Below are 15,659 nucleotides of genomic sequence, written 5' to 3' on the forward strand. Positions count from 1 at the left end.
CAGCCGTTTTCTGGGTTTCGGTGGATGACTATTGATCCTGGGGTGGGGTACAATTCTCAAATCTTTTATAGTTCAACCAAACAAAAGCTTGCATGAAAAAAAAAGATTCTACTAAAATTTAAAATCCAAGAACAAATGAAGTTTCAACAAACCAAAAAAACTGATACATGTACCAACAAATGAAAGACTATACCTGATGTGACATTTTAAGTAGCTGTCTTTGTACAAATCATGCAAAATCTGAAAAATGTGATACACCTCAAAAAGGCTACATATTTTTATTTTTGTAATTAAGTTGTTTTATGGGTCTATACTATGAAATGTGTAATTATTCATTCAAATCTGCCTGCTGTTAGGAGATAACAAACATTGAAAATCCAGTAGATTCTATTGTGTTTGAGCATCATTTACAGAGTTATCTCCATTAATTTTGAAATCTACAATGCATTCTATATAATTTTTATCACCTAAGAGCATGGATTATATGAAAAACTGCATGTTAGTTTCTGTTTACTACGACATTTCAAACAAAATATCAAAAATAAAAATATGTAGGCTTTTTACCCATGAATCACATTTTGCATGATCCTTAGCTGGAGTGCTACTAAATAGCAACTCGAAGGACATTTCTATGAAAGCAGAGAACGCTTACCATATCAGTGCATCTGGTCCATGCTTCCAGTTTTTAGTGGAGTCCAAGTTGTTCATTGACTTTTGTGTCTTAGTATGCGTTACTATGGTTATTTCATGATATCAGTTATGTGTGCCTATTTTACCAGCACCTCCAATGAAGAGAGAATAACGGGTAATAAATACTTTTATATAACATAAGAGGATATCAAACAAATGAAAAGAGTTACTGTTTCTTAAGTGTAGTCTCAGATTTTCTTTATCTATTCTTATTTAGGGATATGACACAAGAATAAATTCACCACATGTTCCTTTTAAAAGCTGAAGTGGCTATTTTGTTTTGGTTCCAGGAATGTAGGATAAAATGTTGATACTTTGCTGAAATGAAGTAGCTGTCTGAGACAGACACACAAACTGCAATCATAAATCAGGTCTTTAGAATTCCACTACCTCTCATCCTTGGGTAAACTGACCACTGTTACTTCTCCTGGCAAAACTTCACTTGGCTAGATGATAGGAATTGAAGTAATTTTCATGTGGTGCTTATTTGGCATATTTTAGCAGCTGTCTGCAAAATATTTACTCAGGACTTCAGAACTTAGTGCACCACATACATAGGTGTTAAGTTTCCTGCTTTTGGCGGAACCCTCCTAATATTTCATAAAAAGTTCAATAATCTACCCCTAACAAGCCCACGTCAAAGTTGGAGATTCAATCACATTCACTAAAATGTCTATTGTCTTATTTAAATTTTCAGCTTAAAATAGTAATAAATTACTTCAATTCTTGCCAAAACATTATTTTGAAAACAAAGACTCTGCAAATGAGAGAAATTTTAAGAGGAAGATCTCGCTCTTCAGAATTTTCACAGATAAACATCTATGCACAGAGCACCAAGGTGACACATCCTCTTCTCTTGAGCTGACCTACCCTCATGCCAAATATCAAATGCCTACACCTAAAGACAGAAAAGTTACAGCCGGGACACAAATCTGTTTTACAAAATCAATAATTTGACCTTGAGGTTAAAGATCAAGATGAAAGTCCATTAACCATGCTACATGACACTTAGTCTTGAGCTGATCTACCCTCATGCCAAAAAGACAACAAAGTTATATCCTGGACATGATTTGTTATGGATGGATGCACAGACAGATTTATTAATATTGGGCGTTGGCCACATTCCTTGAAGACAATCAGTAAGTTCTGAATATCCACTTCAAATGTTTGGATCACTTCACAACAATTTTTAGATTTGGGATACTGTGTATATAGGAATGGTTTGCTAAAAACCATACATAGATCCTATGGACTGTTAGAATAAATCATTCAGTAAATTCATCAATGTTACCATTGGCTTTATACATCCGTTACATTTAAGCAAAGTATGCTATTTTTTTCAATTTTCATTACTTTTAGTGACTTTGAAGACTTTAGTCCTTGAATGTATGAACATAATCCAATCACTCAAAAATGAAAAATCTCACATTTATATAAAGCAAAAAGAATCTTAACAGTTCACCAAATTTTCATGAACACTGGAAGAAGAGTTCTTGAGTTGCAAGTATTGTGCAAAGTGTGAATGACAGAGTGAGGGACAGACAGACAGACAATGGAATATTAATACATCATGTCTTAGTCTAGAAAGACAAGCTTATACAAAGCTTGTGATATTAAATCTAAAAGATAGCAAAAAATAGAGGACTATCCCTCTATTTGACCCCCTTTTTTGCATAATAAACATAAACTGACAAGGTATTGAAAATTGTTTTTAGGAAACCAGATATATACTTAAAACTTCCATTGATTAATTAATTGTTGCCATATGGAAGGTATATTCCATACATTTTAAGACTAGAATGGTTGATCAATTGAAAAACCCTGCTTAGTTAATGTACTAGTCTGACACCCAGAGCAGAATTTTGTATGTGATAGCTTACAGAATCAACCACCCACAAGTTGACCTAGCACTGCACTGTCACATATTGTTTTGACTCAGAACCAGCCTCTTCAGGATTTAAAATAACTGGATGCTTGATTGCCCATGCCAGGCCAAAATTGGCAGGGGCAAGTTAATTTCCATAGAAAGTAGCCAATTGATCAAGTGATAATTTTTTACCTGTTTGAAGAATAGATAAAAAATTACACAGAGAATAAAAAAAAATGTCTATTTAGATGGCAGAATGCCTAGAATGAAGGATTTTGTACCTTTAACCCCAGATCTACAGCTTCTTGGGGTTTTGAGCAACCCCCATACCTCCTGCCATAAGTTCAACTTATGTCTTTCAGTTACTGCTTGCTGGACAACTGTAAACAAATGAGGGCAAGTCAAATTTAATTGTCATTTACCCCATTGGCAAGTACTTTAAAATTCTCTATCTTCAAAATGCTAAATGCTTGACTACAATTTTTTAGTCTTTTGGTACGGGGGTCAAACACACAACAACCCCCCTTCCCTCCCCATTACTTGAGGCAAGCATGCTACCACAAGACCGTCAAGGCAATTAAAATAAATTCTATTAAAGCTGATTATGTAATAATTTATACAAAGTTATATAATAAAAATGTTTTTTTGGCATCTTCTCATCAGTTATTCCATAACAACCCCCTAAAAACAAACACCTGATATTTTGACACTAATGTATTGAACCCAAATTCTTTCAATAGCCCACAGAGAATGATGACAGTATCATCATAACATTATACAACTGCAGATTTTTTGTGGACATAAAAAAATTGAATATTTTAAACCAGTTTTCAACAATTGCTTAAGATAACCCTAACTGAACATTACTTGATACAAATGCACTCTAGTTCTCAACCCATACAATGCAGGGACCAAAATATTTGCTCAATACAACATACACAAATATATTGACTGCTACAACATTACTAAAAGCCTAATCAATTTGTCCATGTTTAATGACAAGCCCAGTACCAGAAATCTATACACCGAACCAACAAGAACTAATTTACATGTTGTGACATCCAGCATTCTCATATCATACTGTAAATAGAGCCAAAATTAATTGAAACTATGTCACAGGAATCTGTCAGCATCTTTTAGTATTGTTAAATAGCATATATACTAAAGAATACCACTTAGCTGCTTATGAATATATGTGTTTAAGTGCTAAAATCATTCTTTTGATAGTTAAAACCGTTAAATGGTTAATGTCTATTAAAGAAAATATGTTTCACAGATAAGTGTCTATATGATAATGCAGTTAATTAAATGGTTTTAGTGACCAAACAAAAGAATAATGTCCTCCATTTAAATTTATACTAATATGAATGCTATCATGAAGAGCTGTTGCTTGCTATTCAGCCTCCATTTGATGCTTGAGTGACAATGAAAGACGAGGATTGGGTTACATCATGATTCTCATCACCGATATGATTTTAGCAGTGATGATTGATAACATTTCCCGTAGAAATGATAAATCATCAATGAGAAATTAAACACAGTTCAAAATATGACAATATGTGAAAAAGAGTGAAAAAAAACAAAAACAAAAATTGCATAATATAGATACCGGTACATACCTCAGATTTAGAAATTTCCATTGCTCATCATACTTGTACAGATGAAGCTGTTTTAAATCGTCACATAGGGCTAAGTACTTCCCAGATTCTGAGCAACTAGATGCCAGAATCCGATTTTTGGCTGCAGTGACATTTTTCTCATCATTGTTTTCAGAACTAAAACGATAACAATAGATTCCAATGTCAAGAATGGCAAAGACTTGCGGCAAAAATGACAAGCATATTGCATCGCAGATCTGGCTGGGGATTTCATCAATAAAATTGACTGAATGTAAATCGTCAAAACATCATTTGCCGAGACATTGTACACACAAAGTCAATATTTTCTCCACTACATCTATTGATGACTTTTTCTCCTACAATTCTTTAGGGATTAAAGCATTCAATAAATCTATTCCTGCACAATAATGAAGTCTATCAACAAATGCCCTGCAAATCCATATCAAAAGGTCAAGGTCACTTAAAGGACACTTTTAACTGAAAAAAGTGAAAGAAAATGACATAAATACATTATCAATAATTTTTGCTTGGAACTGAGCATCAAGGAAAAACAAAATATTTTTCTCACCATTGATTCAGTATCGCAAACTAACATTTACTTAAACTAAGCATAGCACTATTTAAGAACAGACAATTTCTTCATATCAAAGTATACATAGTTGACATTATACTTCACAAGTAAAATCATGATCTGAACAGCTATTATGACAGCTATGACCTGGATGCAATATAGCCATAGAGAATTAATTCGATAAAATTTAAATTCTTTCCAAAGTTCTCAGTTACCAATTGCATCCCTTCTACGCTATGTCAAGTATTTCTTAAGTTCAGGTCACCTTACCAGCTTCCTCTTTTCCTGATCTATAAATACTTGTATATTAATTGGACTTCAGTTTTTTTTTTTTTTAAACTAAAGCCTGTCTGCAATTAGTAATGTTTCCTAAACCATACAGTACTAAAACCTTTCCCCAAAAAGCAGAGCAACATCAAAATGAAGCCTGATGCCAAATATGTGACTTCATTTGAGTATTTGGAAGATAAGGTAAGTAAAATTTGCTCACACAAGAATGGAAGTAAATTATCCTCTAACAATATATAAGTTTAAACTGTAAATATTACAGTTTTTTGAGTAGAAGTGTTAATTTCCACAGGAGTTCAAATGTACTTTTGTATTGAAGATCCTGGACTTTCCAAAGTTTCTAATCAATGACCCACTTGAAAAAAAAAACAAAAGCCCTCATAAATAGACAATGAAAAGGGTTGAAAGTCCAGTACCTTAGTAAGTCTTAGGTCAGAAATTGAGATTCTTGGACCTCAGGCTACAACTAATTTGAACACCTGTTTCCCTCTTCTTTAATAATTTCCTTTTCTTTTCCTCCTCTGATCTACTTCATAAAAATGAAAGTAAAGACAAACTGAGTAATTTTAAGAGAGAAGTAACTTTTTTTAATTCAAAAATAGTTTCCTATATGCTTAACACCATCTTATATTCAAAGCAGTAATAAAAAACTTTAATATCTAGCTAATCAGATTATTTTCTTTTTGTTTTGACCTTAAAAAATCCTCTGCAAATGTGATGTTTTATATGAAAATCTAAACCATGGTAAAGTTTACTTTAATAATATGGAAACATCTAACTGTGGCAAATATTTTTGTAAAAAAAAATCATTTTATAACATTTACATTAAAAGTACACAATAAAAACAATTCACAAATCTTGAAGGTAAAAAGAGTCTAAATTCCTTGACAATTTTATCAATTATCTAAAATTACTTCAACAAAAATAGTCAGTAATCATTTAATTACAGATCAATACACCACAAATTCTAACCATACAAAAAGCTACCTAAGGCAATTTTCAACTGATGCAAGAACAAAATTACTGTAATAGCATCAAGAATGTCAGGCAAAACTACTCACAAACACCTTATAAATGAAAAGACCTATAAAGAGTTTTAGCCTTCTTTTGTATAGTTAATATTGGCCATTTTCAAGTCTATTGTCTGAGTTGTTTTACATGTATGAAGCAATCGTACCATCATCAACATAGATGGCATTTAGCTATGTAACAATTCCGACAATAACCCCGTAATTGTCACAAGATTTCAAGTTAATTATCATCTAGTGTTCCAATTAACCTTTGAGATTCCAAACAGCCAAATCTTTCTCATTTCCTACATATTATATCTAATTGCTCAGCTTATTCAATGTTGCCGTGGTAATTTCTTGAACTCATAAACATGCTGATAATTGCAGTTTCTACGTGACTGACAATATATGGAAATAGTGGCAAATAATGGAAGCATACATCATAGAACCAAACAAACGGTTAATTTCCACTGTCCATTGCCAGAAAAATCAATATCTAGCAATTGTTAACGACAAATCTTCAAATTTCAAATCTTCATTCTTGACGTTAGTCTTCGAAAATTTGTAATAGAAGAAGATAAGTGGACCAATCATGTCCCATAGCACTAAAGTTGCAAACCATATTATGACTGTGATCAGTCAATGGAAAGATAAGGATTTTTACCTGTTGGTATCCAACAGTTCTGATAGTTTCAGCATAGAAATCACAAAGCATGCTGGGAGATAAAGTGGTTTATGACGGAAAATTCCAGAGAAAAATAAAATCTCTATGATACTGGGACATTACAATTCGTCCTATGATTGATGACAAGAAATAATCTTTGAAAAACACAAGATATGTTTACATTTTGTTAATATTCCATATTCTTAATCACAGCATTGGTTGGTTGTTATGGCAACTTGTTGGGAAAATGAAAAGCATCAAGGAAATCAGGACCATATAATAATCTTGCAGACTTCCTATCCACATGCAATCTCCATGCATTGTGATTTCGAATAGAATATGGGTTTTGTTTGTTAATGAAAAAAAATGTGTTTAAAGCCAAGAGTTCTGAATCATAAATTTAAAATTTATCAGACACTTGAAGGGTATCACAATAATCTTTTTAAACATTTTGATTTTGAAAAGTTTGTTTTTCATACTTTAAAGAGGTGATATAAACCATGTAAGGTGCAGTTAAGGTCTAAATCAAACCCCTTTTGACCAAAAGTTTTATCCAGTTTAGGGAGGTTAAAAAGGCAATGAAACTGCCATAAGGAAATTTAGAAGATGCTTGAAGCAGACATTGGTTTATTCAGGGTTTGGTTTAGAAAGTTTTCACAGCACAAGTTCATGGAGTTATGTATCCACTTACTGTAAAAGTATTAATTTTCACGGTATACTCATTTTCCCTATTTTTGTGATGAACATAAAAGCGTGAAAAAAAGTACCTAGGAAATTGATTTTGCACAGACATGACAGACACAAATTTTCAGTCGGTCAGACAGAATTTCAAGTTTTTGACTACTTAGATAGGAGAAAAAGGTCAAATTTGGGTGTTGGTCAGTCAAGTCAGAAATCTACTTCGTAAAAACTGATAACCGGTAAATCCATGTGACATACCAAATAAGAAATTGCACTAAGATAGATTTTTATTTTGGGATTTTAAAAAATGATAGGACAGACTGACAGACAGGAAGAATGCAGTTTATACACACATAATTTGGTAATAGTTAATGTATGTACTACATATTTTTTTTTACTCATGGAAATCACCAGATGCAACATGTTTGTAATTTTCATGACTCAATACATAAACATTATGAAAGAAATTAACTTAAAAATATCATGATACTACATGCACACAAACGTTCTTTCATTACACATTTCTAAGAACAAGATCATAAAAATGTTTGACAAACAATGCAATATGTTGCCTAGCATAAACATAAAAGTGACCAGTTTTAATTTCATGTCTACTTTTGAAGGCATGTAACATCTGCAGTTTATTTGCTCACTCACTTTACATAAGCTAGAAGTTCTCCATCTTATTAGTTTTAAATGAAGTATAGTTTTCATTTCTTTACTTTTCCCTTCCTCCCTATATAATTACATGTACAGCGAAATCTGTCTAAAGTTACCCTATTTGGATTGAAGCTACTCAAAATATAAAAGGTGCTGTTGGTGCAGCAGGACATGCCACCATTCCAGAGCATCCGAATTTTTTGGGAGTTCATCATGCTAATGCTTTAGTTTTATTTGTGTGACGTCTTGTTTTCCTTATCTTCAGTTTCTATGTGAAATCTTTTTAATTTGGTTTGTCACACTGTTTACACAGATTGTCTCTGTTTCATTTGTTCATGTTTAGGCTGTTTTGGATTTTGAAGTATTCGAACCATTTCACTGGCCCTTCAGTATTTTTGCAGATATTTAGGAAGATGTATAGTTACACAGGTTTAACATTGGTTGAAACTGACAAGTATGGACCAGGACAGTGGCAGATTTAGAGATTAACAGAAGTGGAGGCCCAGAGACCATGGGCTCCTAAATTTACAAAGAATTATGATACACTTAATTCCTGTTTTGTAGGGGATTGCTCCATAACCATGTCATATAATCAAGGCAATTGATACACTTTGCTTTCTATGAGCAGACTTGACTTTTATGAGCAGCTCAGCGGTTGTTTTTGGAAAAGCAGATTACTCTTACCCAACTAGTGCATCTAGTCCATGCTTCGTGTTGCTCTTTTACTTTTGTTGTTTTGTAAAAATTATTTTGGTAATTGCATGTTCTTTGTTGTGTGTGTCTGTTTTCCATGTTTGGTCTTTGTCCCTGGATTACATTTGTTAGATTTCAACTAAAATCCAGGTTCCCTTGATTACTCTTTGCTCGTTTGATTTATGGATAAGCCCAAGCTACAATATATCCCTAGAAATCTAGTAAAACCCGTAACTACAATATATCCCTAGAAATCTGGTAAAAACCCAAACTACAATATATCACTAGAAATCAGGTAAAATCCAAAACTACAATACATCTCTGGAAATCTAGTAAAATCCCAAACTACAATATATCCCTAGAAATAGGGGAAAACCCCAAAATACAATACAACCCTAGAAATCTAGTAAAACCCCAAGATACAATCTATACCAGAAGCCTTCAGTAAAACCACAAGCTGCCATACATCTCTAGAAGTCTCAGGTAAAACCCCAAGCTGCCATACACCTCTAGAAGTCTCAGGTAAAACCCCAAGCTGCAATATATCCCTAGAAGCTTTCATTAAAACCCCAAGCTGCAAAACATCCCTAGAAGCCTTCATTAAAACCCCAAGCTGCAATACATCCCTAGAAGCCTCAGGTAAAACCCCAAGCTGCCATACATCTCTAGAAGCCTCAGGTAAAACCCCAAGCTGCAATACATTCCTAGACGCCTCAGGTAAAACCCCAAGTTGCAATACATCCCTAGAAGCCTATGGTAAAACCCAAGCTGCAATACATCTCTAGAAGCCTCAGGTAAATCCCCAACTTGCCATACATCTCTAGAAGCCTATGGTAAAACCCCAAGCTGCAATATATCCCTGGAAGCCTTCATTAAAACCCCAAGCTGCAATACATCCATAGAAGCCTATGGTAAAACCCCAAGCTGCCATACATCTCTACAAGCCTATGGTAAAACACCAAGCTGCAATACATCCCTAGATGCCTTCCTTAAAACCCCAAGCTGCAATTCATCCCGAGAAGCCTTCATTAAAACCCCAAGCTGCAACACATCTCTAGACGCCTCAGGTAAAACCCCAAGCTGCCATACATCTCTAGAAGCCTCAGGTAAAACCCCAAGCTGCAATATATCCCTAGAAGCCTTCATTAAAACCCCAAGCTGCAATACATCCCTAGAAGCCTCAGGTAAAACCCCAAGCTGCAGTACATCACTAGAAGCCTTCATTAAAACCCCAAGCTGCAATATATCCCTAGAAGCCTCAGGTAAAACCACAAGCTGCAATACATTTGTAGAAGGCTCAGGTAAAACCCCAACCTGCCATACATCTCTAGAAGTCTTGACACTTTCTTAGAAACTGTATCATGACAAACTAGAGTGATAAAGTCAACGAGTAAAATAAAATTCATTTCACAAGTAAAAGTTTTATTACACTGGAAAAAAACAAATTAAAATTATATTTTCTATATGTACATCAATCCCTTAAGTCTGCTTGAAGAAGCAGGCAACACAAAGGAAGAACTTTTTCATATTCATATCAATTTGAATGTCTGCGGAGAAAAAATTACCAGAAAAACTGTGAGCAACCTCACTTATAGAATACCCCACTCACTTCAAATGGAGTTCAATGTTACATGAAGAACCATTGAATGAGATTATTTCCTTTTGGAATTTTAGAGTCTCTGCCAGTAATTATATTAGTTCATGCACATCTTCATGATGCCCTTTATGATGCCCACCCTTCCAATAAAATGTCATCAAAATACCCGGACTGGTTTAGAATGAGTTGTGCTTACACATGGTGGACAGACAAACACACAGAGAGACAGACAGACAGATAGGGTGATTTAATATTTATCCAAACTTTGTCTGCAGGAGGTGAAAAAATGTCAATTTGCACATAAGGACACATTTTAAAAAAAATTTTTTAACAAAAGTCAAGAATATAAATAGCAGGAAACCATTTCAGATATTTTTTTTCTATTTTGAAATGCTTATAAATTTCTCCTGACCTACTTTTTTCACATATCTGGAGTAAAAGACCAAATCCTATTTTAATTACATGCAAACAAAAAATTTCACATGCCATTAATCTATATCTAAGTCCATCAAAAGCATTTATAAAAGCCAAGTTTATTCTTGGCCTCTTTTTTTGGCTCACATGAAGTCTAAAAATCATATTAACCAAACTCCATGCTGATTGGAAATATATATATATAAAAGGCTCTCCACAGGAAAAATAATTATCCATTTAAGACACTCAAACTGGAGAACAATGAAAATAATTTTCACACAATTTTTATAGTGATTCATGATTTTTTTTATTACACAATATATGATGACAAAAATGCAAACTTCAGATATCAATATGAACTATTAATTAGACCCTCACGCCATCCAAACCAAACTCTGCTTGGGGACCTCAAAATGATAAACTGGAGAGAAATTAAATTTCTGATCATTGGCAACTTTGATATTTTAAAATAAGCAGGTAATGATTGTTTCAAAGATGACAAGATACTACGCTTAATCCCCTAAAAGATTTAAAACAAGTTCCATTTATCAAATTTTGTCAAACTTCGAAATCCCTCTCAAAAGCCCTCAAGCAATCAAGATCAGACCTATGCAAACATCATGTGGTTTGGCCAAATAATGGGGAGTATAAATGAACATCATTGTAAGATTTCGCTTTTTTAACACAGGTATAGTGAAATCTACACAGACAAAACTCCATTGCAACAGAAAATTGTAGAGAAATTTTGTTGCTATTAAATTCTTAAAAGATTCAAAATACATCGATCATAGAATGGAAAAGCAAAAGAACATAACTGGTTCAAACAGATGGCTCGTTTCAAGAGGGGGTCAGTTTAAAACAAAGTTCTCAAAATCTTTTTGCAAAATTAAGTTTTTCTTTTACCTGTTCAAGTTTCATCCTGATCTCTCTAGAGAACAAGATAAACATTCAGATCAAAGAATAAAAAAAAACAATATATTGGAACCCTTCAGAGCTGCCATACAATCAATTTTGAAATTATTTCAATGTTTTAATTTTTTACATAAATATATGTTCATGGGTTGTAACTGCATGAATTAAAACTCATATAATAGAATATTTTGCATAAATGAAGCAGAGTGGTTTATAATATCACAAAGTTAAAATTACATATTTTCTTAAAATGACCAAATCTATATAATAAATGATGCAATTATTTCGGAATTTGAAATATTAAGACTTTTAATATTTGTGAGGTTAAACAACTAAATTACACAAAATGTTAAAAGGTCCAAATAAAGTAGTACATCTTTAAAATAAAATACATGGTCGTGGAAAAAAACTATTTTGATGAGGTTTTATATAAAAAGACACATATTCAAATACAAGTTCCTGTAAATGTTTCCACACGTTTAAAAAAAAACTTTGGACTTAGTCCTCAATCAATATAGCTATCCTAGAGTCATACTAACATGTTAGAGGTACAACATACACATTTAAATAAAAGAACCTTAGTAAGCATGCTCACTTAACCCATGCACCCAAATATTCCACATCCTGTGCATTACAGGTCTCTCAAATTTCAGGTCTGAGTTGATAATCTGGGAAATCTGGACCCTGGAGCTCTCTTCTATTAATTTTTGTGGCAAAGTGCACATAGTATGCACATTATTTGTCTTCTTAGAGTACATCCTACCAAATATGGAAGGAATCCTTCAAGCCATTTTAAAGGAGTTGCACTCACAAGGTCTTTTACCATCATGAACTGCTGAAAATAGTCTAACTCCTTTGAGGAATCAAAATGATGGTATAATATGCACATCTTCACCTACCAAGTATGGAAGGAATCCATCCAACTTCCTTGCATGCATCTTCCCAAGTCAGGGTTTTGAGTCCACCCTCGGTACCTCAAACCCCTGACATTAATCATTCATATTTAGCGAGTACTGTCCAGCGCCATCTAGTGAGTTACCTAAATTTAACTCGGATAAAAAATCAAATCAAATCACTCGTAATAGAAACTCTTCGATATAACTTACAAAATGACTACATATACATAACGTCGTTTTTGTTGCTAAACAGAATCTACAGTTCAGTCATTTGTGACATCTAACAACTATCAGTTACTCGTATCATTGTTTACCTTTCCACAGACATTTGATGTCAAATCAATTTTCGTTGGTGCTTCGCACCCGGAGAAGCAACCAATCGAAATTGGCTGGACGATACCCACTAAATATGAATGAGTGATGTCAGGGGTTTGAGGGAGCAAGGGTGGACTCAAAACCCTGACTTGGGAGGATGCCTTGCATGGGGTATGATGAAAAATTTGTTATTTACAATACTGCACAAAAGATATCCTTTCCTCCATTCTGCTTGGAATGCCTTTAGTCAGTTTATCTCAATCTATGAGCACCTAACAACAAGATACGTGGTTAGACAAATAGATGGACAGACAGGTAATGCAAAACCTTTATTATAGGTTTTACCAAATTTAACGGAATGGTTTAAGAAGAGCTGTGCTGAAATGGTACAGGTAAACATGAGAAAACGGATGCAAAGACATAATAGTTGGAGAAATGTTATCAAAATGTATATATAATTATATATATCATACCCAGAATCCTTCGCGTCATCACTTTTGTCATCTTTGGCCTCCACTGCAAATTTTTGTTGATACACATCTCCATTTCTGTAAATAAAAGGGGATTGTACACAGATATTGTTTTCTTTTATATATAAAACATGTATACTAAAGCAGCAAATAGCAAATTATTTTATAATTAGTTGTTGTAATACTTTAATTTACTCAAATATATTTTAGTACTCAAAGATGAAATTATGCAACAGAATATTAGAGGTCATACAGGTTAAAGCGAGAAAAATTTGACAAATGAAATAAAAACATCCCTGTTTTAATCACTTATTGATCATAAACTACTATACAAAAATATTAAATTTGAACAAAAGAAAGTGGATAAAAATTTTAATGAATGTATGCAACGGCTTGTGTTTGTCTATTCATCACATAACAGAACACAATTATCATTTTGACCGTCAGACGTCATAAGTAAAATCAATATAATTCAGAAAAGATAATAATCACAGCAGTTGCACTGAAAAGTATAATACACCTATCTCACAATCTTAACAATTTTCAAAAGTCTCACAACTCTAAAACATAAAGTAGTAGAATAATGAAAAAGGGGGGGGGGGTTCCTCCCTCAAGACAAATTTGTTATGATTCCTTAAAGCATTCTCAAGAAATCCTATGGCAGGACAGTGTAGACAGACTGACAGACCAACAGACAGTTGGATGTTGGCTCGAAATATTGCTAAATCATGCAAGATGAATGCCTAAGTCTTCAATGAAAACATCAACTTCAACTACTGATCATTTAATAATCATCATGAACAGAAATGATACATCGACAGGCTGTAAATTTACTGCTTTCAGTTGTCTCATTTTTTGCAACTGCAAGCAAGTGTGCAGCCATTATTGTTTACTACTGCAAATACCAATTCCAGTCCAGAGAAGTTACAAGAAAATCTGCTTACCCAAAGTGGGTAGGTTTGATCAGTTTTTTATTTAATTTTGGGAAAAAAAGTCTACGGTTGGCAGTAAAAACTAGGGTTGGTCAGGCAACTGGAACCACATAAATTTTATTGCCCTAATGAACAACAATATGATTTTAAACATTGTATATTTTACTGATATTTTACTATTTTTTGTCAAGGCAAATACAACGTGGCAGTCTGATTCTCCTTATTAAATTGAAATTTTCTCAGAAGGCAATAAATAATCAATTACTTCATTACCTAGCATTGTATGATTGACAGAAGTGAATTTGCATAAAAAACGTTAACTCCAGTTTCGCCCCCTTCCCCCCTTCCTTTGTAAATCTCTGGATCTGTTACTAAATTAGCAAGTCATACGTTACTTTTCTTTAACACACTGAATCCTACAAGAACATATATTTGTAGTAGATATAGATCATAACTTTTATAATGTCTCTATATGTATGTTTCCATAAATAGACTAGGGAATTCAGACCATATAGGAAATATAATCTCCTAGGATTATACCTATTAGCACAACAGTATTACTATGATTTGACTGCTTCATTCATTTTTAATGATTCCTGAAGAATCAAGTTATGTACATAATGTTATCATACACTATGCCCATGCTACTGATTACCAGTCCTATAACATATAATTATCATAAGGTATTGACAAAAGAAAAGGATCCAGTATTTGAAAATCAAAGTATGCCATGCAAAGCATTGCAAATAATTTTTTTTTTGGCAACTACTTATCTTTTGCTCTATTAAAAGAATGCCTTATTCTTTGCATCTTGCTTTCCTACTTGTTTTTACATTTTCAACTCAGGATTGGCCAATTTTAGGGAGAGCATATTCCAGCCATGAACCCCCTCTTTCCCCACTTAAACCTGCATGTGGTCAATAACAAGTGGTGAAATAACTTCTACTCATCAAAAGCAATTAAGAACTGTTTACATCTGAGTTTGAATTTAACAATGATTCTATCAGATACAAATTTAAGACATCCAATGATTGCCACAGTATCTCCCCCAATGGTCTAACTATTCAGTCAAGTAAAAAAAATAATTTGTATGCTGTTTAACACAATTCTACAACAAACTATAGATTAAATAACTAGTCCAAAAAGGAGCATACACCTGCTACAGCTTGTGTTTCTAAGCAAACAGGAACATTACTGGGAAAGTAACAAATTATTACCTTTGAATGTCTCAATATAGAGACTTTGCATTGCATCAAGTTTAATGAATATCCAGTGTGTAGTATATGTGGAGTTCAGACAACATTATACTGAACAGCAAGCTAAAAAACATACTTGTAGAAACCAAACTTCATGACAGGATGCACATATCAATATAGTGTT

At 33.4% G+C, this 15,659-nt stretch overlaps 1 protein-coding gene across 1 annotated transcript in view; it reads right to left on the reverse strand.

Moving 5' to 3' along the window:
- LOC148610074 (tRNA (guanine-N(7)-)-methyltransferase non-catalytic subunit wdr4-like) overlaps positions 1-15,659 on the reverse strand; it is a 71,623-nt gene that overhangs the window by 52,790 nt on the left and 3,174 nt on the right. The window contains exons 2-3 of the mRNA XM_088542099.1: positions 13,351-13,425; positions 4,177-4,332 (exon numbers count right to left, since the gene is read on the reverse strand). Of these exons, the coding sequence (XP_088398225.1) occupies positions 4,177-4,332; positions 13,351-13,425 (231 nt within the window). The remainder of the gene's footprint in view (positions 1-4,176; positions 4,333-13,350; positions 13,426-15,659) is intronic.

The sequence above is a fragment of the Perna viridis genome, chromosome 8 (assembly GCF_037379345.1).
Source record: "Perna viridis isolate PV_CMFRI_1.1 ecotype Kerala chromosome 8, ASM3737934v1, whole genome shotgun sequence".
NCBI classification, from domain to species: Eukaryota; Metazoa; Mollusca; class Bivalvia; order Mytilida; family Mytilidae; genus Perna; species Perna viridis.